At 42.4% G+C, this 27,857-nt stretch overlaps 1 protein-coding gene across 1 annotated transcript; it reads left to right on the top strand.

The window, feature by feature from the left end:
• Positions 1-429: 429 nt before the first annotated feature.
• On the top strand, positions 430-25,125 carry LOC308099671 (HAUS augmin-like complex subunit 5; the record flags this gene model as incomplete). The annotated part of the gene is made up of 20 exons (XM_080448405.1): positions 430-527; positions 1,413-1,475; positions 2,338-2,370; positions 2,641-2,665; positions 3,410-3,542; positions 3,673-3,691; positions 4,553-4,711; positions 5,180-5,276; positions 6,339-6,430; positions 7,509-7,563; positions 8,471-8,598; positions 9,291-9,333; positions 10,198-10,352; positions 10,580-10,742; positions 11,600-11,680; positions 11,807-11,952; positions 12,494-12,590; positions 13,194-13,332; positions 23,896-24,028; positions 24,845-25,125. 20 exons carry the CDS (start codon positions 430-432, stop codon positions 24,945-24,947), a joined length of 1,962 nt encoding a protein of 653 aa, XP_080304531.1. The 3' UTR covers positions 24,948-25,125.
• Between the last annotated feature and the right edge of the window lie 2,732 nt (positions 25,126-27,857).

Below are 27,857 nucleotides of genomic sequence, written 5' to 3'. Positions count from 1 at the left end.
CGATCTACAAGCTCACAACGCGTCGCATTGCGATGCGTTGTGAGCTTGTAGATCTGCTATTTTCAAACATTTTAGTACTTTTACTTTTGGTACTTTAAGTTCATTTTGGTACAGATACTTTTGTACTTTTACTCAAGTAAATATTTAATTCCGGACTTTTACTTGTAACAGAGTACTTCTACATTGCAGTATTGATACTTTTACTTAAGTAAAACATTTGGGTACTTTGTCCACCACTGACTGATGTGTGTGGATTCAGTGATTGACAGTGATTGCAGGTGCGAGAGAGGAGCAGGACTGAGTGATTGACTCTATAGGTTTCAGGTGGGGAGAGGACGCTGACACTATAAAAGAGTCAGTTGGCCTTGGGCCTTGTTGTTCTTGCGAGACGATTGTTTATTGACACTTGTGTGCGTTTTGTTGTCCAGAATGGGGGACGGAAACCTTGTGCGTGAGTTGAAGAGGTGGGCAACAGAGGAGTTCAACCTGCCTCCCCAGTCTCTCCCAGATGACAGCTATATGAGAACGTAGGTGTTTATTCCAGTGGTGGGAAAATTAAAAAAAAAAACACTTCTGACACCAATTTAACGATCCCAGGAAAAGGAGGCGGAGACGTAATCCAAGCTTTAGGCTCAGTCTTTATTATAATATCCCACTTCTGATACCAATGTAACCGCCGAGAAGTGCAACGCTTGAGCCGCAGTCGAACCTATGACCCGCAGCTCACCAATCCGGCCAACAACCCACTGTGCCAAAGAAGCTAGTTCCCTCAGTGGAGGAAGTTGTGGCGCTATCGGGACGCTACAGTATAGTCTCCAATAGTGGAATGGAGAAATACTCTATTACAAGTAAAAGTCTGGTAATCAAAATGTACTAAATGAGTAAAAGTACAAAAGTATTGGCATCATATACTTAAAGTACCAAAAGTAAAAGTACTCGTCCCATTTCACAAGGTATCATGATTATGTATAAAATGTATAACAATCTTTTGAAAATAGCAGATTTTACAAGCTCACAACGCAATGTGGATGCGCTGGGAGCTTGTAGATCTGCTATTTTCAAATAGCCAAAGTTTAAATGGGGCTGAAGTGGTTAATGTATGTTTTGTAATAATTAAAATCTACAAATGAACTAGTAACTAAAGTTTTCAAAAAATTATAGTGGAGTAAAAAGTACAATATTTGCCTCAGAGATGTAATGGAGTTGGAGTAAAAGTACTGAAATTTGGAAATACTCCAGTAAAGTAAAAGTACCTCAAAATTGTACATAAGTACAGTACTTGAGTAAATGTACTTAGTTACTTTCCACCACTGACTTATTCCTGTCTGTCCATATCAACTCATTCAGTCATCAGAACAAATCCTTATTTTTCCACCTTAATATGTATGTATACTGTTCTCTATTTGTTTTAGGTTGTGCGTAGGCAAAGGAGCATCGATATGGAAATATGTTATCCAACATGTTTTTCTAGAGCGGTGAGTCTTCTACACCGCTCAAACTAGCCCCATTACGAACCTCTCACTCCGCTATACAGCTACGAGATGGGGTTCCACTGCCGGAATCGGTGGAACGGCCTCAAAGGGTCCGTGGATTACCCTTTTCGACACATCGTATCCAAAAACGAATGGTAGTTTCCAAACTGTACAGATGTTTGAGGTACGGTCCGGCACCCTAACTTTTTGGTCCGTCACGAAACAACCGTTTAAAATCGCTTATTTAGTCAGCCTGTGGCCATGTTTCCAATTGGAAAAACGTTGGACCCCTTTCTTACTTCCTTCACAGGTGTTACCAATGGTACTAATGAAGGTTCCATTCCATTTAGTGTAGCACAGTGATTCTCAAAACTTAATTTCAAGGACCTCCATTCCATTTGCACACTCGCAGAGTTATACGATAAACCCCTCAAGTAACCCTGAGAGTGTTTCCAGTGAGCCAACATGCACAATATCAGCACCCTGACTCTGTTTGATCAGAATATCATTGGTAACACCTGTGAAGGAAGTAAGGAGATGCCCAATTTCTTTCCAATATGGCTGCTGTGCATAGAGCCTATTGTAGCCGAACCGGGAGCAGTACTGGCAGCTGACGTAGGGAGTTTTTCCGGGTTGAATGGGCGGGTTTGGAAACCATTAGTTTTTGGATACAATGTGGCGAAAAGGGTAATCCACGGACCTTTTGTGGCCGTTCCACCGATTCCGGTAGAGGCTCACAGTGGAATCTCATCTCGGAGCTGTATAGCGGAGTGAGAGGTTCGTAATGGGGCTACGCTCAAACTGAGATTAGGTTTAAGTGGTCTTGCCTTGTGATAACCCCCAGCCTGTATTTCTCTTCTTGCAGGAAAGTCAGGATCATACGGGGTAACCTTCAGTGGTATCCTCTTTTTTTTTTATGGTTTCACAAAGTTCTTGTTTGAAAGGTCGAGCTTGATGTGCTGAAATATCCCCTGTTTCAATGTTTTCACTTGCACCTTGTAGTTTGTTCATGGCACTGTAAAAAAAAAAATGTCACTGAAAAATGTTTTTAAACTGGTTTATTTCCTTGCCAGTGTGCAGATTCACCATATGTACCTAGTCTATATGTGTTATTTTCTCAACTGCAAAATGTTTCGGTGTAGCTATTTCCTTCACATTGTGATTTCAGGTACAAAGGGGTGCAAGACAAGGAGGTACAACTTGTTTTATCTACACAATTAGATATTAGATAGACGTTAGACCCACTAAGAAATGTAGTCAATGGATTCCTCAGAATAACCAGTTTAGAGCGGACATAGTTCAGGTCATGTTATACAGCAGTCGTGTTGGACATGCATTTGTTTGTACTGATGAACATTCTAAATGATCACGGTCGGTAATAATGAGTGAACTGTGTAGAATAATATCTAGTCATCATGACATGATGACCTTACCTGAGCCACTCGGATGATATTGTGCATTCTATCCAGTATTGATTTTGACGACAAATTTAGTTTTCATCAGTCTTTTGAAAAAAGAAAAGTTTAGTCTTCTGAAATGCTTTAGTCTAGTTTTAGTTTACTAAATATAAGATTTTAGTCTATTACAATGTATTTTTGGCGGGCCGTGATGCCATCGAAACGGCTGATTTTCCCTTAGCTGCATGCCTGACGCGTTGCGAGCTTGTAGATCGGCTATTTTCGGACACCCGCGCGCACCCATGATGACTCGTCTTAGTTCTACTGGATCTCTTCTCCACTAGTCCCTCACTAACATTTTAATCTAGTTTTTATTTGTTGACGAAATTGTCAGTATATTTAGTCATAGTTTTAGTCATCATAGCTTAGTTTTTGTTTTTATTTCGTTTTCGTAAGTGAAACAAGGTAGTCGACAAACATTTTTCGTCTTAGTTTTGGTCGACGAAATCAACTATCTCCCCTGCATTTGTTCATCCTCAGTTGAAGCAGGCTGAAGGCCAAAGTGATGCTGTGAAGCGGAGAGAACTCCAGGAGGAGATAAAACGCCTCAGAGCTGAGATCAATCACCTGGACGGTCAGATGAGTGGGGCAGAGGACCAACTGGCCTCAGATGGTTAGGTCATCCCTGCACAGTTTATCCACAGCCTGTTAAAGCATTAAAGGACACGCGTTCGTCTACATTTTACATAAATGTGTTTTGTCACACCCCATGTCTGTGTTTTCTACTCCTCTCTGTTGAACAGAGCAGTCCATCAGTCTTAAGTATCATTCATAGTCGGACGTAAGGATACGTAACCAGCGCCAGCGCTCCTTGCGTTGTCGTTTTTGTCTCCCCCTCCGTCACTTACGGCTCCAGGATTTCCGTCCGTGCGATCAACATTCACCGTCAGGCCGACGTACGTTCGTTTGTACGTTTCCTGTAGTACCAGTGGAAACCGTTGGCAGTATATCAGGGAAAAAAAGTTTTCCTTGGGCACTCTTTCTCCACAAAAAGACCCACGTTGGTGGTGGAAGTACTTGAGTAAATGTACTTAATTACTGTGACAAAATGAACCCAGCCAGCCATTCCCTAAACACACACACACACACAAATAATATAGCACAGTGCAGTATGGGTCGAAACTCACGTTTTGTAGACAACCATTGTTTTTGTCTAGTTTGTGTCTTTTATTGCGTTGTTTTGGCGTCCATTTTAGCGCTGTTGCCAGGTTTTGTGAGAGAAATAAGCAACCAGGTCTATGAAAACAAGCCCAAAATAATCGACTAGGCCACATCACATGAAAATAGCAGATCTACAATATCTATTTGAGAATCACTGGTTTAAATAATAATTGGCCCAAATAAGCAACTACACTTTAGAAACAAGCCCAAATAAAACCGCAACCACCAATGTTTGTTTACAAGTAACTTTACAGAAAAATAAGCCCAAAGTCGCTTATAATAAGCGGACATGGCAACACTTTTCACAACATTTAAAACCTCGCAGCTGCCATCTAGTGGATTAATAGGTGTACGACGCCCAACGTTATAATTCCTACGGATTTAACGTCAGCGACTATGCATGCGTCTGTAAAGAACGGACGGAATCCCTCACCCCCTGACGCACGTTTTAGACCCATCTAGGGACTATGAACGGGCCTATACCTGGGCCCAGGTTGAGGACGACCAGCGCAGAGAGGTGTTGCTACAGGCCTTCAGGCAGCATTGCTCCGCGGGCCGTCAGGCGCTGCTCGAAGACACATGCGAAATCAGGAGACGATGCCAGAATGTCGAACTGGCGAGGTAAGGGGGAGAGACCAGTGGTGGAAAAAGTACTCAAATTCTTTACTTAAGTAAAAGTATCAATACTGCAATATAGAAATACTCTGTTACAAGTTAAAGTCCAGAATTCTAAATTCACTTGATTAAAGGTGCAAAAGTATTGGCATCAAATTGTACTTAAAGTACCAAAAGTAAAAGTACTAAAATGTTTGAAAATATCTACAAGCTGCGACGCGTTGTGAGCTTGTAGATCGGCCATTTTCAAATAGCCACGGTATAAAATAGGGCTAAAGTGGTTAATGTATGTTTTATAATGTAATATATTTATATCTGCAAAGTAACTAAAGTGGAGTAAAAGTACAATATTTGAGATGTAGTGGAGTAGAAGAAAAAGTATTGGAAATACTTAAGTAAATGTACTTGGTTATTTTGCACCACTGTCTGCAGACAACTGCAATGCACTGACGAACTGTATGTCTTGCGCTGCAGGAAGGCAGAGGTTGACGTCTTGTTTGGGAATGAGCCTTCCAGCAGCAGTGGTGAAATCCAAACCAGCTTCACCGTGGCAACAGAGCCGCAGATCCTGGTAAATGCTCCCTATTTATCTCTATTACCAAGACATTAATAGACAGGGTTTTTTATTTTATAAAGTTTTTTAATATGCTGATTAGTTAAGATTAAAAGTTTGTGACTTCTTACACTTTAGACATTCACATACCGGAGACATTGCTCTGCGCTGCTGACAAATGCAATCTGTAAAGGCCACATCATTAACTTTATGAAGCACATCTTTTAAAATGTGTATATCCAAATAATTGTCTTGTATTATATTCTTTTTTTGCCATGCTAAGTAAATGTGACTAATCAAGAACAGTTGGTTTACAAAATGTCTACTCTTGACTGTGTGAATCGTGCATGTTGGTTACATAGACCTTTATTAATCTTGAGGGAAATTCAGTCATCATAGTAGCAGCACAGTAAGGAAGAGACAAAGATACAGGTATGGGTAGTTAACCCATTAAGACCTGAAGCCGATTCTACAAATGTCTCCTAAATCCCAACAGTATTCTGAAAAAAACGTATGTTTCTATATCAGTGGTGCTCAAACTTTTTCATGTCAAGGACCCCTAAAATGATATGTATTTGACCGCGGACCCCCTTCTCAAAATATGTTGTTCCAGGTCCTCGAAGCAAAGATTTGAGTTAAAAATATATATTCAAAGATTTGAACACATTTTCACGATCTTTCAAAAATAGCAGATCTACAAGCTCATAGCGCGGAGCTTGTATCTGCTATTTTTGAATAGCCCAAGTGTAAAATAATGCTTTTTAGCTCAAATCAAAAAATGACATGCGTTCCAGGTAGTACTATTAATAACAAAAAGGGGAACAAAATAATATGAAAGACACTAAGACCTTATTCAGGTTTCCCTGAATAAATAAAGGAAAAGAAAGAAAGATAAGGACTCTGCATCCGTTCTGGCCTTCTGCGTCTGGACTGGTCAGGTAGATTTCAGGTTTGCCACAGTGATGAGATTTGGTGGCTCTGTTATGGCGTGAGATGCATTTTCCCGGCAAGTGCCCCAATTATAAATCAATTGGCATTTTCAAACCAGTTATCCTATTTGTTGTGGTGTTTCTGCAACAGCGTGAGGTGAGGGACCTGTGTGATGACCGAGTCCTCTTCTTCCAGTCTCTACAAGAGAGCGAACAGAAGACCACTCCCTCTGCTGCCTCACAGTAAGGATGCAGTGCATGTAGCTTGTCACCAGTGTTGATTTTGACAGCAAATTTTGATTCAGTTTTAGTCATAGTCTTTTGAATACAATTCCATTTAGTTTTAGTCATCTGAAATGTTTTAGTCTAGTTTTAGTCGGCTAAATCTACAGTTGATTTAGTCGACTAAAATGTATTTTGGCGGTGCCTTGATGGCGTCGCAATTGCTGATTTTACACTTTGTTGCATGCTGAAAATAGCCGATCTACGTGTTGTGAGCTTGTAGATCTGCTATTTTCAGAGCGCAACCAACTTAAAATGAACTGTCTTTTAGTTCTACTGGGTCTCTTCTCCGCTTGTCCCTGACTGACATTTTAGTCTACTTTTTATTTGTTGACGAAATTGTCAATATATTTAGTTTTAGTCATCGTAGCTTAGTTTTTATTTAGTTATTATTTATTTTTTATGTCAGTGAAAAAAGGTCGTCGACGAGCATTTTGTCATGTTTTAGTCGACGAAATCAACACTGCTCGTCACTGATCATATCGGTACTTTTTTTTGTTCAAGGAACAAGTCACCTTTTTTCAATGGTATCTTTATTCATTTGTCATCAATAATGCTCACTATAAGACGGTACAATTAAATGGCTCAACTGGCCAATGACCTCATTGGCAGGGATTTCAAACTAGATTTCATTTTATTATTAATGCAACAACTGTGGCTACTATTTTAACTACTATTCTGTGGTGGAAAAAGTACTCGCATTTCTTACTTGAGTAAAAGTATCAATATTGCATTGTAGAAATACTGTTACAGGTAAAAGTCCGGAATTAAAAATGTACTTGAGTAAAAGTATTGGTATCAAATGTAGGCCTACTTAAAGTAGTAAAAGTACTAAAATGTTTGAAAATGGCAGATCTACAAGCTTGTGAGCTTGTAGATCTGCTAAAGTAAACGGAAATACAATTGTCTAAAAGTGAGCAAAATGATTGTCTAAAAGTGAGCAAAAGGACCAAGATGTGGATGAGATTTAAAAAAGATGAAGTGTTCCGTTCCTTACACTTTTTTTGCTTTTTAATTCTTTACCACCTCTCTTTCTCAGCATGACCCTTGAAGAAAGAGATGCCATGTATAAATATTGGTTAAGTGCTGTGGAGGTTGGTACCATTTAATGACATTTATATATGATAGCTGATATGGTCAGTTTGAGTTTCACACCATAGCAATGTGTTGTTGATGATGTCTGTCTCCAGTGGTGGAAAAAGTACTCAAATGTTTTACTTAAGTAAAAGTATCAATACTGCAATATAGACAAGTAAAAGTCCAGAATTAAAAATTTACTTGAGTAAAAGTATTGGTATCAAAATGCACTTAAAGTATCAAAAGTAAAAGTACTCAAATGTTTGAAAGTAGCAGATCGGCTATTTTCAAATAGCCCAGGTATAAAATAGGGCTAAAGTGGTTAATGTATGTTTTATAATTTAATAATAACTGCAAAGTAACTAGTAACTAAAGTTTTCAAATAATTGTAGTGGAGTAAAAGTACAATATTTGCCTCCGAGATGTAGTGGAGTAGAAGTAAAAGTACTGAAAATGGGGAAATACTCCAGTAAAGTAGATAAAATCACACCCTGTGTGAAGTGGGCGGTGTCTTGCTAGCTAATCACAATACTGAATGGAGTCAACCAATCATGTACAAAAAATAAATACATTTATTGAAACACTCTTTATGATGGAAGAAACCATAACTTAAAAAAAACAAATTTATGTTTTTTTTAAAGTTATGGTTTCTTATATAGGGCTATGCACATGTGTCATGTCACAATCACGGTGCAGGGTTAGGCGGGGTACATTTTTGGCCAATCACAGCGCAGGATTTGTTGTACAAATATCCAAACCTCACTTATAGGGGCGGTTTCACCGCCCAAAAATCCTCAAAAGTGTCCTTAAGTAAAGTACTTGAGGAAATGTACTTAGTTACTTTACACCACTGATGATGGCTGATATGGTCAGTTTGATTTTCCCACCATATGAATCTGTTGATGATGTCTGTCTCATCATCAGGAACTGCTGTGTGGCTATCCTCCAAACCAAATCCTGTCAGCCTTGCAGTATTTAGCTTTTAGACAACAGAGGGACCTGGAGGAGAAACTAACCTCTATGGATGCGACTCAGGATCTGACGGCATTACGGTATGATCAACTCCAATGTCTTTTATGGCCATCTTGTGTGTGTGTGTGTGTGTGTATATAGGAGGAATAGGAACTCTGTGGGCATGCGAGTTGGGATTTAGCATGTTTAGAAAAAAGAATGAAAAAAAACACACAATCATTCCCTGCCATTGACGAAAATCTCCGTCATTTAAAATCCACACGTTTAACGCGATTGACGGAGATCTCCGTCATAAAAAGATAAATAAAGAACGCAAGATAACATGATCCGAAGATTTACTGCTCCATTCAATTCCTGGTTAACTTATTACTTTAAAATCCTGTATCTCGGCTCCTGTGTACATTATTTTCTTTACTATGTATTTTTGGCGAAACATGCTATTTTCAACTGGGTATAACAAGAGAACGGGAGGTCACGATGACATTTCTTTTTTCATGGAAGCACAATGATTTCCTCCGTGATTTATAGCAACCATCAGGGGATCAATCATACTGGAGATAAAAATTCTGTGGTTCTTGAAAATTGTCAGAATGCTTAAAAATGCTGGCAGAAGCTACCTGCCAGCATTAGAAAGCCCCTGGCAGTGAATGTGTTTATCCAAAAATCCCAAATAATAATGACTAAACCAATGGGGGTGTGTGTGTATATATATATATTACACTGTTCAGTTTTAATGGAAATTGCTACTGTTTACTGTCTTTTTTGCTTGCAGAGAAGAGGAAAAGGAGCTACCACCTGTGAAGCATCTACTGCAGGTAACACACACACACACACACACACACACACACACACACACACACACACACACACACACACACACACACACACACACACACACACACACACACACACACACACACACACTCACTTTAAAGGCAATTGGCATTAGAAGCAACCATTTCATAAGTTAACTTTCAGAAATTAGTCAATCTGTATTTATTAATGGCTCAATTTCATACACAAATGCAATTCGAAGTGCTTCACATGTAATAAAACACAATTGTAAAATATGACATACAAATGTTCAATATTATATGTATAAACTACAAATGGCTGCATTCATGTGTTCCCCATAATTGTAATTGATTATGTGTTTGTGCCCTTCCAGTCTAGTGTTGATTTCGTCGACTAAAACTATGACAAAAAATGTTCGTCGACTACTAAAAACTAAGCTACGATGACTAAAACTAAGACTAAATATATTGACAATTTCGTCAACAAATAAAAACTAGACAAAAATGTTAGTGGAGAAGAGACCAGTAGGACTAAAAGACAAGTAATTTTATGTTTGGTTGCCCTCGGGTGTTGCGCTCTGAAAATGGCAGATCTACAAGCTCAAACGCGTCACAGCGCAACGCGTTGTGAGCTTGTAGATCTGATATTTTCAGCATGCAACCAAAAGTGTAAATCGGCCATCAAGACCCCGACAAAATACATTTTAGTCGACTAAATCAACTGTAGATTTAGTCGACTATAATCTTACTATATTTGGTCGACTAAAACTAGACAAACTAAATAATTTCAGATGACTAAAATATGACAAATCTAAATAAAACTAAAGTTTTATTCAAAAGACTTTGACTAATCAAAATTTGCTGTCAAAATCAACACTGTTCCAGTCTGCGCGGGAGGTGGTGGAGCAGAGTCATGCAGAGTTGAACCAGACCCGCTCCAGGGTCCAGCAGCTCGAAAGTGAGCTGCAGGCCCGCAAGGAGGACTCTCTGCAGGAGGTGTCTTTGATGGGGAATGACCTCCACAACGATACTTTGGCTTTGTAAGTCAACTCTGGGGGACCTTTTTTTTGTCTGGCATCTCCTTTGGTCCATTCTTAAAGTTTGGATCACTTCACTCTTTGTTGGACCCCAACTTGTCTGCAACAAAGCTGTTTGTTCAAGTCCTTCTAGACTTACTGTATGTACATGGTCCATGCAATTGATGTGTTTTATTTATTTTTTTCCCACGTCTTTTCTGTGATACCCATTTTCCCCGCATTCCTCCCAGATCAGTGTTCGAGCTGGAACTTCAGCATGTGATACAGGCAGCAGCGAGAGACTATATTAGAGAACAGTGTCTCCATCTTAATCAGGAAGCTAAAAGCCAGCAACAGGAACTTAGGAACCTCCACAAAGAAAGGCAGAGCATCCTGGACTTTAGACAGCTTGTGGTAAGGTTGGATGGGTAACCTTTCAGCAAACAATGTTTAAAGAATGTCTGTTTTTGAATTTTTTCAACCTGGGCGTTATCTTCCTAGTCATGCTGATATGTTACAGTAAACATTTCATTACGTATTTCAACATTGAGTGTCACATACATGAATCACCACTCTGTGCAGCTATAGAATACAATCCCACGATGCTGACAGAGGAACATTAACCCATTAAGACCTGAAGCCGATTCTACAAATGTCTTCTAAATCCCAACAGTTTTCTGAAAAACTTATGTTTCTATATCAGTGGTGCTCAAACTTTTTCATGTCTAGGACCCCAAAATTATATGCATTTGGCCGCGGACCCCCATCTCAAAATATTGTTCCAGGGACCCCCAGAAGCAAAGATTTGAGTATTTTTTTTTTTTTAATATTATATATATTCAAAGATTTGCACACATTTTCACGATTTTTCAAAAATAGCAGATCTACAAGCTCGTAGCGCGGAATAGCCAAAGTGTAAAATAATGATTTTTAGCTTGAATCAAAGAATCACACAGATGCGTTCCAGGTCTTATGGGTTAATAAACATGAAACTAAACATTGAAAGAAGTAAAGAAATGTGTATATAATAATAATTAAAAAATCATACTGATCACCATTATAGGTACGACTCAGAAAATAAGGCCCAGGTTGAAAAACAAGATATTTGAGGATGTCAATTTTCTGACATTTTATAAACTCAAAACAAATCGATTAATCCAAATTTATTGGATTATTTGAGAATGATAATTTGTTAGTTGCAGCCGTATAACTTATCCTTCCTGTCATTCCAGCTACATCTGTATTAGTAACATTTTGTTGTTTTTCTCTAGGATATCAGGCAGGAGCAGATCAGGGGCCTTATGAAAGGGAATTCCTCAGCCAAAACTGAGCTGACCTGTCTGCACAGAGAGGTGTGGATGTCCTCTAGTCTAGTGTGTTGTACTTACTACAGTGAATGGAAGTTGAATACAGCATGTCACAATGCTTTGCTTTTTTTTTTTTTTTTTACAATTACTGTGCTGTCTCTCCGTATTCAGTTAGTGCAGTTTGTCCAGGGAAAGCTGGTGCCGCAATTCGGAGAAGTCATCACAGCAACAAACCACCTACGAAACTACGTTTCCCAGGAGGCCAGACATTTTGGAACGGTTTCACTTTTGGCTCTGGACCGTAGAACTGTTGAAGGGTAAGGGAGAGTTTCATGCATCTGGTTGTTAAAGGGCAAGACCACTTTGGTAGAGGTTTGGGTTGTGTAGTTACCTTGCCATGATGCAACTCCAAAGGTGGGCAAGAATTTTTAATAAGCAGAAAACCTGGACTGGATCCGCGGATCCAGATCTTCAAATAGTAAAATCAACAGGAAGTTGACATTTTTATTAAAACAAACCGTACTGGGTTTGGTGATGTTCTATATTGCCTGAATCAGCTATGTTTGGGTTCATTTATGTGCTAAAAGAGTGACTTTGAGAGCTGTTTTACCGTACAATGTAAGTCAATGAGGAGCATATTTTGAATTATCAATTTCTAATCAATGGAGCAATTATTTTAGATTTCTTGCCCACCTTTGGGGTTACATCATGGCAAGGTAACTACACAACCCAAACCTCTATCAAAGTGGTCTTACCCTTTAAACTGGTGTACTCTGATTAAGCTAACTCAACAGAAATTACTACATTTGTATTTTTTCCATTTAGCTGAGTAACAAAGTTTGTCTCTTATTATTTCAGAGCGCAAAGAATACCAGCATCATGGCTGTCCATCCATCGTTTGCAGTCTTCTTGCTTCCACAGCTTGTGTCAAAGCCTGGCCTTTCCATTGTACAGGGTAAGTAAGCCTCTGCATGTTTTACAAAGCTCTTAACCTAACAAAATTGTTACATTTTCTGGCAATTGGGGTAAGACAACATAATTTACGCAAGTTCTCTACACAGACTTCTTTTTTTTTAGCAAAAGAAGCTATTTGGCTTTTCAGCTGCCCCTTACTTCCTTCACATGTGTTACCAATGATACAAATTAAGGCTCTGTTCCATTCTGGTCAGAGTCAGGGTGCTGATATTGTGCATATTGTCCTTGAGGGGGTTTCGAAATGGTCCCTTACGGGTGCGTAACTCTGAGAGTGTACAAATGGAACCAAATGGACCCTGGTCCATTTGGTTCCATGTGTACACTCTCAGGGTGGAGGTCCTTGAAATTACGTTTTGAAAACCACTGTGCTACACTAAATGGAACCTTCATTAGTGACATTGGTAACACCTGTGAAGGAAGTAAGAAAGGGGCCCAAAGTTTTTCCGATATGGCTGCTGTGCATAGAGCCTAATGTACAAATCCACTGTGTAATTGTGTGGATTCGGTCTCGGTGCTGTGAGCCTCAATGTATCTAAAATATGCTCTTCTACTGCTTGTCTCACTCCCTTATCCCTCCCTACAGGCTCCAGAGGAATTGTACTCCCAGACTCGCTCCCAGCTTCTTGAGTTGTGTTTTCTCCGTCACCTGCTGCAGCTCCATACCACCACTTTGCAGAAAGTACAGCAGCAGGGAGAGCTGCTGCGTGAACCTGACCAGCAAGGTAAAACAAGGAAGATCATCAGAAACATTCAGCTTCGTTATTCTTAACCCATTAAGACCGGGGTCATTTTAAGATTTCCTTGGCTATTCAAAAATGGCAGATCTGGCGCTATGAGCTTTGTAGATCTGCTGTTTTTGAAAAAGATCCAGAAAATTTGTGCAAGTCTTTAAAAAAAAAACATATATATATATATATGTCACAGGATGATTGAATAACCAGAACGATTGAAGACAGAGCGCTCGTTTTTAGGCACGGGGCGATGCGACGCGGACCTGTCTGTTGTTCCCCCCCACGTAGCAACCAGGAAGCTACGCTAGGGGAACGCTGAACACGCGTTCACACGCACGTGATAATAGTTATTGTCCATGACGGAGGCGCGCCGACTCAGCAGAGCTTGAGGCCGAGGAGGCGCGCCCTCGCGCCTCCAGGCACGAGTGCCCGCGCTGACCGGCCGATGCTCTGATAGTCGACACAGCGCCGTCCGAGTTGTAAACCGATAGGGACAGAATAGTTCTTTTCATGGATCACTGTGTGTGTGTGTGTGTGTGTGTGTGTGTGTGTCTCAGGGAGAAACTAAGCCAAGACCGCTGCCCGTGTAAACCTCCTGAAGAGACTGGCTGGCACTGGGTGGGGTTGCAAACTTCACCACCCTGCGCACCTCTACCCTTGCCCTGGCATACTCTACGGCTGAGTATGCCGCCCCTGCATGGAGTCACAGCAGCCATACAGCCTCTATTGATGTTGTGCTGAACACCGCCATGAGGCTAATTAGTGGTGCCTTACCATCAACCCCTGTCGAGTTCCTCCCCATACTGTCTGGCATTCCACCTCCAGAGCTCCGTCGAAACTTCCTGACCTTGAAGCTGGCCTGCAAGAGTGCAGATGAGCCAACAAGCCTGATTCCCCCGCCTGCTGAATATGGCCACCAGAGACTCAAACGCAAACACTTCTCCACCGAAGCTAGGAGACTCCTTACCACGAACCCTCCACACCCTGGATGGATCCTTGACTGCTGGAACAAGCAATGGTCCAAGTCAACATCCACGTTGAGGAAGTTCATCAACTCTCCTTCAACCAACCCACCTGGGTGTGACCTACCACGGAATGCCTGGGTCAACCTCAACAGACTTCGGTCTGGAGTAGCAAAGACCCAAATCTACCTGCATATGATTGGAGTGTCTGTCACTGATCTCTGTGAATGCGGAAAACCACAGACTGTTGAACATATTATCGATGAATGCCCAATCTTCAAATCACCACATGGAGTCAGCGGCCTCATTGAACTGGATGATGATACCACTTCTTGGCTGATGTCCCAATTGCCTGTGTAGCCCTACACGAACGAACGAACGAGGGAGAAACTAAAACAATGCATGCGCGCGCGTGCATGTGTGTGCATGCGTGCGCATGCATGTGTGTGCATGCGTGTGCACACACACACACACACACACACACACACACACACACACACACACACACACACACACACACACACACACACACACACACACACACACACACACACACACACACACACACACACACCTCTCCCTCTAGTCTGGCTTGCATTGCCCTCTAGCGTTGGTTTTACAGAATTGCCTGAAAACAAGCGCTCCGTCTTCAATCGTCCTGGTTATTCAATCGTCCTGTAATATATATATATGTAACATAGTTCAATAGGTTGTAGTTAAAATCCCACTAAATGGGGAAACTACGCCACCTGCTGTTCTACATGCCTGCACCAAGCTTCATATTTGCAAGGGACTATGGGTAATCCTCAGTGCAATGGAGGATTCTCATGAGAGGTAATGTCTCTGTATGTCTGTGGACAAAACTAATGTTAACTATCTTGAAAAGCACTTAAAAGTTAATCTGGGTTAACTGACTGAATGTTAACTATATTAGACTAGTTCTGTCACGTTTTTATTGGGTCAATCATTCATTTTGTGTATGTTTTGTTACTTGTAAAAAACGTCCCCTGTACAAGTAGCTGACAGATTGTGTTGTTGTCTTTCCAGACAGACAAGTGCTTGGTGTCCACATGTGCTGACATACACTGTCTCATGTGCATTTATTGTCAATGCAGGTATGTTGTCAAAGAGTGTTGTAATTTCATTGTGCAAATGGTGCAATTCATGTTTGATGCAAATTCATGTGATTTGATAAATAAGCTAAAATACTATAAAAATGGTAACAGTTCATGGTAAAATATACTACATGTATTGTATATGTTTGTATGTTATATTAAGAGGACAGTCTTGTTTTCTTTTGTTGTAAATATGTAAACTGTATAAAAATCCACTATACGATCACTAGATCAGTAAGAATACTGTGTATAGTATACTATGGTTAATCCTGAGTGCAATGGAGGATTCTCATGAGAGACAGACAAGTGCTTGGTGTCCACATGTGCTGACATACACTGTCTCATGTGCATTTATTGTCAATGCAGAATAAACAACCTGCTGCTGAGCTGTTACCACCACCTGAACTCCGAGTGTGTTTAATTCAGAGAGGAGACATCTAACATCGGTTACATTGGTGCCGTGACTCGTCCATGACTGCCGGACCGGGCTGGTGTCTTCTCATCACTGCATCACCGGAGCGGTACTCCTTTATTTAGTGTGGTGGACTCTCAAGTTCATTTGGTTATCAGCCACATTCACCTGAGGGTATCAATATTATATGATTGGGGACTTTATGATCAAATATGAGTTCCAGCAAGCCTGATAACTTTGATGAAACCCCTCTCACTGGGGGTAGGGGTATTACATGTGGGTTAAATCGCACACCTGTTCCATTTACACTACGTGCTAATCAAGTGAGGGGTGCAGAGGGAGGTTTTGTTGATTCTGTGAACAGTCCTTTTCAATGTGACAATGTATCCTCACCTCACGATCAGCCTGCAGTCAGGTTACACCCACGACAGAGCATTAGCACATCTGTTCCAAACCCCATCCCTGATGATGTGAGACTTGCTGACCAAATGAGCACTGTTATACAGCAGATAGGACAGCAGATAGCAGATAGCATTCTGGCACACCTCACATCAACACCTGCATCACACCTTACATCAACCCCTGCATCACACCTCACATCAACCCCTGCTGCTGCTGGGTACCCAAGCCATGAAGATACATGCAGGAAGAAAGACTCTCTCTCCAGCCACACACTAGATCTCTCTCAAGTCCAACTGGTCACTCAGAGGCAAGTGAAAGAGCCGCCTACATTCAGAGGAGAAAGTTCAGATACAATGGCTGTTGATGAATGGGAGGACTTGATGAAAACCTACATCAGGAAGAGCAATGTTCAAGTGGAAAATCAAGCTGAGGAGATTCTCATCCACCTAAGAGGCAGAGCAAAGGATGTTGTGCGATTTGGATTAAGGAATGGTGAGATTGATGTGCAGCAGAACCCACAGGCCATTTATGTACTCCTGCGCAAACATTTCAGCTCTAGCCACTGCTCCTCTGTTCCCCTAGCTGACTTTTATTCCACCCTGCCAAAAGACCAAGAGGATCCCTACGAGTACTGGCTTAGACTGAACAGAGCTGCTGATGTTGCTGCCAGTTGTCTTAATGAGCAGGGCAAAATGTTTGACAATCCCTCTGTTGAAGTTGCACGTATGTTCATCAGGCACTGCCCCAGCAGAGACTTGGCTCTTACCTTTAGGTCCAAGACACTTGATAAATGGTCAGCTCGTGAGGTTCAGGAGGTGTTAGATGAATATCACCTAGAAAGGGGACTCAGGTCTTCTAGCAGAATCAACGTGAATAAATTTGAGGTGAGCCCTAATGCTAATTTCAACACAGATATCCCTGAACAGAAAAAAACTGTGAGCCAAGACAACTCTACCCTTGAAAAGTTAATTGGAATGCTAGAGAAGGTGCTACTTCAGGGCCCAAGTCATGCACAAGTCAATAGAAGGCCAAATAGCAACAACAGATCTCCAAGAATTGAGGGCCTGAATGACATGCCATGTTCCATATGTAAAGACAGCTCTCACTCTGCCTTCACACACTGTCAAGAGGGCAGGCTGTGCTTCCTGTGTCACCTACCTGGCCATTCAAGACGCAACTGCCCAGAGGGGGGGCGTCCCCATCCCCATGGTCAGCAGGGAAACTGAATGATCTGCGTGCAGGGGAGGACAGCGCAGATCAAATGAATGAACCTCTCACCTTGACAGACACTGATTATGAAACATTGTACACAACCTTCAGCAGTGCAGGGCTATCAAAGAACACTGTGATTTTTCAAGATCTGCAAAGACTCTCAAGAACTGATAGCCTCTTCTACACAGATGTAACTACTGACGATGGACATGTCCTCAGGGCATTAGTGGACAGTGGCTCAATGGCATGCACCATAAGTGAGACTGCAGACACAAAACTTGCACAGTCGGTCCCTAACATTGAGAAGAAGTCAGCTGAGGGCTTTGTCATTGTTGGCTGTGGGGGTAACCTTGTCACACCTTCTGCTATGTATGACCTTACTGTATCTGTTTATGGCTACAAGGTGATAATCCCTGTTCTTGTTGTGCCAGGCCAAAGCGATGACATGATTCTGGGCAGCAACGCCATCAAGTGGCTCATTACACAGATGAAAGAGATTGTGGGTGGCCAAAGCATACCATCTCCAGCGAACAGTGCTCTGAGTGATAATTTGCCCCGTTTAATGTCCCTGTTGTCCTGCTCAGATGAATGTAATGGTGCAGCAATGCCAATCAGAATTGGAACAGCTAAGCTCAGAAGATGTGTCACTCTACAGCCACTGTCTGAACATTTAGTGTGGGCTAAACTGCCAGCATTTGACATCTCGGCAGTAGGTAGCACAGTCATGATTGAACCTACCCAGTCCAAGGCCAGGCCTGCACAAATTCTGGTGGGCAGAGTTGTCACTCCCTTATGGGGAGATGGCTATGTCCCAGTCAAGATAGTGAACCCCACCAAAAAGCCACTGACACTTAGAAGAAATGCAAAGGTTGCAGATGTGTCCCCCTGTCTTTCTGTGCAGGACATGCCTGAACCAGATCGCGTCCAGTCCAGTGCACAATACACACAGAGCTCGTCACCTGCACCCCGGTCAGAAGCCGAGATGTCATCCATCCTGAGTGACATGGGCCTGCAGGATCTGGACCTCTCATCCTGTGAAGTCTCCCTTGAATGGAAAGAAAAACTGCTGCAGATTATTGAGCAGTATGAGTCGACTTTTTCAAGGCACAAAATGGACTGTGGTGAGGCGAAAGATTTCGTCCACAGAATCCACTTGTTGGATGACAAGCCCTTTAGACTTCCATACAGGCGAGTCCCGCCGTGCCATTATGACCATCTCCGGACAGCTTTGAATGCGATGGAGGAGGTGGGGATAATCCGTAAGTCTCAGAGCGAGTATGCATCACCCCTTGTCCTGGTTGTCAAGCCGAATGGTGACCTTCGCATATGCAATGACTTTCGGTGGCTGAATGCAAGGACTGTGAAGGACGCTCATCCTCTCCCTCATCAAACAGACACCCTCGCTGCACTGGGTGGCAATGTGCTGTTCTCCACTATGGACCTCACATCAGGGTTCTACAATGTCAGACTGCACGAGGATGACAAGAAATTCACAGCTTTCTCCTCCCCATTCGGTCTCCATGAATATAACAGGATGCCCCAGGGCCTGACAAACAGTCCTGCTACATTCATGAGAATGATGATGTCTATCTTTGGCGATGAGAACTTCACAAGCCTGCTTTGCTACCTGGATGACCTCATGGTCTTCGCTCCATCTGAACAGATTGCGCTGGAGCGTCTGCAGATGGTCTTCTCACGTCTGGCTACCAACAACTTGAAGCTCTCACCTAAAAAGTGCCACTTTCTTCGCAGGACTGTTAAGTTTCTGGGACACATCATATGTGCAGATGGTGTTAAGACAGACCCAAGTAAAGTGGAGGCCATAAATAATGTGCAAGAAACTGACCTGATGGAGTCCGATGGGGAAACACCATGTGCTAAGAAAATCAGATCCTATTTAGGAATGGTCCTCTACTATCACCATTTTATTGAGGGATGTTCTGCTAAAGCCAGGCCACTGTTCAACCTCGTAGCTGAGCCTGCAGCACCACACAAGAGAGGGAGAGGCCATAAACCTAAGTTCAAAAAAGGCCATGTGAAGCTGTCTCCAGCACACTGGACTGATGAGTGCAAGGAGGCGTTCAGAGCCTTGAAACATGAGCTTGTGCACGGTGTCATGTTAGCCCATCCAGACTTTAATGCACCATTCATCCTAGCAGTTGATGCCAGCTTTGATGGTCTGGGAGCTGTCCTCTCACAGTTGCCCCCTGAGGGAAAGATTGCCAGACCAGTGGCGTTTGCCAGCAAGACACTTTCACAGTCCCAGCTGAACTATCCAGCACATCGGCTGGAGTTTCTCGCTCTAAAATGGGCGGTGTGTGACAAGTTCAGCCACTGGCTGAAAGGGCGAAGTTTCTCAGTCTGGACAGATAATAATCCGTTAACATACATCTTGACTAAACCCAAGTTAGATGCATGTGAACAGAGATGGGTGTCAAAGCTTGCAGCCTACAGTTTCGACCTGAACTATGTCCCTGGCACGAAGAATGTGGTCGCAGATGCACTGAGTAGAGAACCATTTGTCCAGTCATGCATGAGCCACCGTCTTGTAACTGAGCCCTACACCTTGCTGCTTAACCAAGTGAGTGGGATGGTTGATAGGACGGTGCAGGATGCTTTCCATTGTACTAATAACTGCCAGCTGGTTGTTGATCAGTCTGAGGAGGGAACTGACATCACCCCGCCTCCATCTCAGGGGTCCCTCTCTTCACGAGATGTGTCAGCCGTGCTGGATGCACATGACTCTGGAGGTGTTTGCCAAGTGAGAGGCATCGGGCCTGATATCCCTCAGCTTGCCAGTGTCGATCAGACTACCTCTCTGCCGAGGAGTGAACTGGCTAATATGCAGGAGCAGGATGCCGTCTTGGGCAGAGCTTTCTTTTACGTCCAGCGTCACAAGAGGCCCACTAGGCGTGAACGTGCTGATGAGTCTCGTGGTGTGGTGAAACTGCTGAGACATTGGCCCAAGCTCTTCATCAAGGACGGCATGTTGTACAGGGTGAAGAAAGACAGACAGATGAACATGACCATTCACCAGTTCGTTGTTCCAGACTCCATGAAGACCCAAGTCCTCCAAGGCCTACATGACTCAGCTGGTCATCAGGGGCAAGCTCGCACACTTTCTCTCGCCAGGCAGAGGTTCTTCTGGGTAGGAATGGAACATGACATCATCAACCATGTGAGACACTGCTTTCGCTGTGTAGTTGGGAAGACCCCGGAGCCTAACGACCGTGCTCCTCTGGAAAGCATTCGCACAACTGAACCAATGGAACTAGTCTGTATTGACTTCTGGACTGCAGAACAGACTGACAAGAAGTGTGTGGATGTTCTAGTAGTGACAGATCACTTTTCCAAGCTGTCACACGCATTCCCATGTAGAAATCAGTCAGCAAAGCAGGTTGCCCGCCGTCTCTGGACTGACTTTTTCAGCATTTATGGATTTCCCAAACGCATCCATTCAGATCGGGGAGCCAACTTTGAAAGTCGACTCATTAAGGAGCTTCTGGAAATGGCTGGTATCCAGAAATCCCACACTACCCCGTACCATCCTATGGGGAATGGGGTTGTTGAGAGATACAACAGGACTCTCGGAAGCATGATCAGAACCCTGCCTTCACAGTGCAAGGCCAGATGGCCGCAAATGCTCCAGATGCTGACGTTCTGTTACAATTGTACTGAGCATGAGACAACAGGCTTTGCCCCTTTCTTTCTCATGTTTGGGAGGATCCCACGTCTGCCTGTTGATGTTGTGTTCCAGCATGCCCTTCCCAACAGTGCTGTTGTTGACCACTGCGACTTTGTCTCTCGCTTGAAGCGTGACCTGTCAGAGGCTGCACGCATTGCCCAGCAAAACAGTAGGACAGCACAGGCTCGTCAGGCTGAGAATTACAACCGCAAGGTGAAAGGGTCTCCCCTCACTGTGGGTGACAGAGTCCTGCTTGCTAATCGTGGTCTGAAGGGAGTGAGGAAAGTTGCAGACAAATGGGACTCTACAGTTTATGAAGTGGTGTCTGTGAAGCCAGGAATCAATGTGTACTGCATCAGAAACCCTGTGACGTCAAAGGAAAAAGTTGTCCACAGGAACTTGCTCCTCCCTGTGAGTTTTCTCCCCGTGGAAGGAGATGATGTCTTAGAGGCAAGCTGCTCTTCAGTTGCTGGGAGTGAACAGAGTGACCCAGTGGTTCCTGTTGATGTACAGGACGGTGAGACAAAGACAATTAACTGGCTTCTGCAAATGGACGATGTGAGTGATGGAGATGCTACAGCCAGCCAGTCCGGGTGTTCCTCTGTAGTGGCTGTGGGTGCCCCATCCTCAGTGACCGAAGGGGCTGTGGTCCCCTGCCCTGTGAGTGAGGTCTCAAGTACCTCAGATAATTCCCCAAATGCTGCACAGCTCCCTTCCCCTGGCCCCCTTCCTGAATGTGAAAAATCCCAGGATTCACCCTCCCAGCCCTCAGCAGGAGCAGCTCAACATGTCCCCTCCCCTCCCCTTGCAGTTGACATGGCTACAGATCACACTCAGTCCCATGCAGTTGACATACAGACTGATCGCACACAGTCCCATGCAGTTGACATACAGACTGATCACACACCGACCCATGCGGCTGACACACAGCTAGGTGATTTAGCACAGGACCAAGTAGGTTCTTCACAGCCACTTCCACGTCGTACTAGGGCAGGCAGAATTGTGAAGCCACCTGTTCGACTCATTTGTGAAATGAATGAACAGATCGTTGATGACTCAGTGTCAGTGTCAACTGTTGATTCTTTGTTTTCTTTTGTGAAGGACATGTTTTCTGGGTAGATTGATGAATACTGTTTTTTTTTTAATGCATTGGTACTTGCCTGAGGTATCTTCCAGTTAAGTTGACTCGTTATAGAGCATGGTTTACAAAATGAGAGGTGTATACGGCATCTTTTGTGTCTTCTGTTGGTAAGGGGACTGATCAAACCCCTTTCTGATTTAATTCCAAGTGGAAAGTTGTTTTAACTGACTTGAACTGAGTTTTGCTCTTGCTGCTGAATACTGTAACTGGAGACTTGAGTTGTATTTTTGAGTTTTGTTTTTATTGTATGTACCCCGATTTAGCAGGATTTTAGGGGGGTGTATGTAACATAGTTCAATAGGTTGTAGTTAAAATCCCACTAAATGGGGAAACTACGCCACCTGCTGTTCTACATGCCTGCACCAAGCTTCATATTTGCAAGGGACTATGGGTAATCCTCAGTGCAATGGAGGATTCTCATGAGAGGTAATGTCTCTGTATGTCTGTGGACAAAACTAATGTTAACTATCTTGAAAAGCACTTAAAAGTTAATCTGGGTTAACTGACTGAATGTTAACTATATTAGACTAGTTCTGTCACGTTTTTATTGGGTCAATCATTCATTTTGTGTATGTTTTGTTACTTGTAAAAAACGTCCCCTGTACAAGTAGCTGACAGATTGTGTTGTTGTCTTTCCAGACAGACAAGTGCTTGGTGTCCACATGTGCTGACATACACTGTCTCATGTGCATTTATTGTCAATGCAGGTATGTTGTCAAAGAGTGTTGTAATTTCATTGTGCAAATGGTGCAATTCATGTTTGATGCAAATTCATGTGATTTGATAAATAAGCTAAAATACTATAAAAATGGTAACAGTTCATGGTAAAATATACTACATGTATTGTATATGTTTGTATGTTATATTAAGAGGACAGTCTTGTTTTCTTTTGTTGTAAATATGTAAACTGTATAAAAATCCACTATACGATCACTAGATCAGTAAGAATACTGTGTATAGTATACTATGGTTAATCCTGAGTGCAATGGAGGATTCTCATGAGAGACAGACAAGTGCTTGGTGTCCACATGTGCTGACATACACTGTCTCATGTGCATTTATTGTCAATGCAGAATAAACAACCTGCTGCTGAGCTGTTACCACCACCTGAACTCCGAGTGTGTTTAATTCAGAGAGGAGACATCTAACATCGGTTACATATATATAAAAAATGTAAGTGAACATTTTCAACTCAAATGTTTGCTTCTGGGGGGTCCCTGGAACAACATATTTTCAGATGGGGGTCCGCGGCCAAAAACATTTTTGATGGTCCTTGATATAAACAAGCTTGAGAACCACTGATATTATAGCAACATAAGTTAAAAAAGAAACTGTTAGGATTGTAGAATCCCCAGAAGCAAAGATTTGAGTTAAAAAAGATGTATTCAAAGATTTGTAAGCATTTATGAATTTTCAAAAATAGCAGATCTACAAGCTCGTGCCGTGCTATGAGCTTGTATATCTGCTATTTTTGAATAGGCCAAAGAAATCTACAAAATGAGAGCTGGTTGCTGTGCATAAGTTGCATTGCACACTACGCAAGAATAAGCATACGTTTTGCAGTTCTAATCGGTCTATGTATGCAACAACAGAACTCTCATCCTCTTCTTTGTTGTGCTTCGAAGCCCTTCTGTCCAGAGTTGCGGAGGAGGAGCAGCAGCTTCTCAAGTCTCTGATACCAAGAGTCAGACAGCTCTCCAAGCATGGTGCACAGGGTCTGTCTTATGGCAAACAAGTCAAAACTGCAGTCTCTCAATGGTGAGTCAATAATCTTTTACAAAAGGGGGCACGGTGGCACAGTCGGTAGTGCTGTCGCCTCACAGCTAGAAGGTCCTGGGTTCGATTCCCGCAGGGGACGCTGTGGGCGCTGGGGGTGTGTTCTCTCCTCCGCGTCATCAGTGCCCATACCCTAGGTGGGGTTGGCGAAAGGGCCTTTCTGTGTGGAGTTTGCATGTTCTCCCCGTGTCTACTAGGGTAGATACCCTCACAAAAACATGCAGTAATCCTGGTCACTATACTGCCTCCCCCTGGCCAGCCGGGGCGCCTGATGGAAGGGAAGGGAACTGGTTGGAATAACGTGTTCCTTCCACGCGCTACGTCCAACCAGGGAAACTCTCCCCTGTCAGGTGACAAGAAGGTCAGTTGGCTCTCATGCATTGAAGGAGGCATGAGCTCGGCCCTGGCCTCCCTAGGTTGGCAGAAGGAAGGTAGTGCCCAGGATTACATAGACAATTGGCACTGGGTGGAAAAAAAGGGGTTACAAAAATCGTGGGATAAAAATTTAGAAAAAAAATAATATCTTTTACAAAACCCAAAGTTTCAATAGATGACCTAAAGCAATGCAGACCATCTACTTACAGTGAACCACTTGCAACAGGTTAAGTAACACTGACTGAATTGTAATTTGCATTACCTATTCTCAGCATTTGTAATTAATTTCCAGTCAACATGCACCAAGAGACTCCTGACTTATTTATTTTTTACAATATAGTTTTCATAACAGTTATTAATAACAAAACCATTAATATCAGTCTTTGTTAATTCCCCCATGTGTGTATGTGTTCCAATTTACAGGTGGAATCAACCAGCCCAGCATGCCCTGCCTGAGATCAATAAAGGAGGACTGACTTTTCAGCAGTGGTTACAGAGGTGGAAACAAGCTGCCAAGACTTCATAATAAACGCAGAGACTCAGAAGAGGGAGTCCTGGAAGTTGCAGAGTTATGAATGGTATTTCTCAATAGGTGGTCAGAACAAGAATAACAATTACAAGAACCGTAATTATCCAAACGGTTTCTCTTTGGAGTATGTTATTGGTGCTATGTGAATCATATTGTGTACCGTTTCTTTTTTTAATTAATAAAGGATATGGATTAAATATTTACTTGAACTAAACAGAGCTGCCTTGGACCTAAGTTCACCACCTTATTTTTTTTCCACTGATGTCTAAAGGAACTTGGGTACAAGGACTCCAATGCCATAGTGCCAGTGACTCCAATGCCAAGCCATAGTGCTTTCTTGGGTTTAAAATCCTCTTAACAGACCTTTTATTGAACAAACGCAAAACAATATCAACATTTTGTAACTGACAATTCTTGTTGTGAAAGCAGCAACCTTGTTGTAAAGTAGTCTGGCATGTCTACCAAATGCATGCATTCATACATAATTCAGCACTATGTGTTTCAAGATTTCAATTGTACAATGTGTGGCCCTTCACTCACTTTATGGAGGTCAGTATGGCCCCCTGGAAATAAATGCTGCCCACCCCTGCTGCGTACACTTATACTGTATGTTGGTTTGTTCACTGTGAGAAAACAATGTGCACATTAAGTTAATCATCTGGGCACCCAAACATAATTAATAATTATAATCTGATGTGGATCAGTGGAACTATAGTACTCGAAGTTCCTCTTTATCAATAGCACAATGAACACTACTTTTAAAGAAAAAATACCATGATTTTTCATAACATTAATCAATGTTTATATATTTTCAATACAACCGCAGTGTTCCGCCAATAATTGCCCACTTGCAATAACCTCATGGCCCACCAGTGGGCGGCGCCGCCCACAGATTGGGAATGACTGATCTAGTGAATATAGTGTTAATCACATAATCTGAAAGCATTAGGAAAAACTACAAAAAACAAACTACTACATGCAGGAAGAAAGAAATTGGAAAGAAATTGGGCCTGTGTTACCAATGATTCTAACAAAGGCTCTGTTCCATTTAGTGTAGCACAGTTGTACTCAAACGAAACCTTTTCATTTCAAGGACCCCCATAACTCTGAGAGTGTATAAATGGAACCCTTTGGTTCCATTTATACACTCTCAGAGTTACACCCGTAATGGAACCCCCTCAAGGAACCATGAGGTTCCCTGGACCACACTTGAGACCCACTGGTGTAGCAGAGTGTTTCCAGTGAGCTAACATGCACAATATCCGCACCCTGACCCTGTTGGCCTTCATTAGTCTCATTGGTAACAGCAGAAGTAAGGAAGAGGCCCAATTTCTTTCCAATATCGCTGCTGTGCATAGAGCCTATTTGCTGTAGTTGCAGTTCACCGAAGGCCTATTGTTTAGTTTGTATGTGTTATGGATAATACACTCAAGAAAGCATGCAAATAGGTCCTATGTGAAATGCAATATGGTGAATCATTCTGACTGCAAATTAGAAAATAGTTAACTCAATATGCGTTGTGAGCTTTTAGATCTATTGCTGTATATGCATCAGTCCATCAATGGTCTAAACATGTTTTCATCATACAATTACATTTTTGTGATGTCATGTCACTAGTCAACGCCAATTTACTATGACTCTCTATGATCTCTTTACATGTCCATTCCAAAGAATACAGTTTAAACTTTCCACCTCTTACAGTTCCACATATGTGGAACCTCAACGGATTTTATACTGAATGTACTCATAACTTTGGGTGGGTGATATTAATACATTCACCATCCTAATTATTAGGAGCAGTGGGTGATATTAACACAGCACCCAGGGAGTAGTTAGGGGTGAAGTGCCATGCTCATGGGACACTTGGTCACATAGCCTCTAAGGACCGGGAGAACTGCTGTAATCTGAAGACTCACCTCTTCAGACCAGGCGCGTATGGTGGGTTCTAACGTGGACCGGGCAAGATTCTTAATGACCCCCCCCTTCCCCCCGGCCCCCCACCCACTGCGTCGCGGGCATGTACGCGCGCAAAGCGCACGCGATTTTTTTGCTTAATTCATTAAATGACCATAAAACAACATTAACAACACTCTACCCATCCCTAAGTGTGTTCCATCCTCAAATGTTTTACTTAAGTAAAAGTATCAAGGGTTAGAAAACTTTTTTTTCACATTTGAAAACTTGTGAAATGGGACCTTCTGCATAATGAGTAGCCTACTTTTACTTTTGGTACTTTAAATACATTTTGATACCAAAACTTTTCTACTTTTACTCAAGTACATTTTGAATACCTTACTTTTACTTGTAACAGAGTATTTTTACATCGCAGAATTGATACTTTTGTTTAAGTAAAACATTTGAGTACTTTTTCCACCACTGGTATTCAGTGCATGCAGTGACTGTTAGTGCACACAGGACGAGGGAGTCGAGGGACACAGCATAGCGACCCTTCATTTCAATAAGGGCAGACGGCAGAGCCAAAACCTGCAGAACATGTTTAGCACAGCCACAGAGATCACGACTTGTTTATTAGAGGCAATTAGCATGTCTGGCTGGGGCCGCTTGACAATGGGAACGGTGGGGTGGGTGGAGGCTGCGGAGCTACTGCGCCGGTAGAGGGAAAAAAGAGACGATTTTTTTATTTTTATTTTTTATATATATAAAAAAATAGGGGAGCAGAGTTTTCCAGACCGGGCCTTGGCCTCTATGACGGTACGCCCTTGCTTCAGACCTCCACCTTAGACCTAGCCTTGACGACCATGCAGGCTTATGCAAAGGTTAAAATGTAATTTAGATAACATGTTATTTAGACAGATGATAGGTTCATTTGTTTACCTGGCATCCTATGGTTGAATTTCAATGTACAATATTATTTTTTATATTACATTGTTTAGACTGATGCTAGGT

Source organism: Gymnoscopelus braueri (assembly GCF_963280865.1).
Source record: "Gymnoscopelus braueri genome assembly, chromosome: 13".
Classification (NCBI taxonomy): domain Eukaryota; kingdom Metazoa; phylum Chordata; class Actinopteri; order Myctophiformes; family Myctophidae; genus Gymnoscopelus; species Gymnoscopelus braueri.
This window is presented reverse-complemented; position numbering and strand designations above follow the sequence as displayed.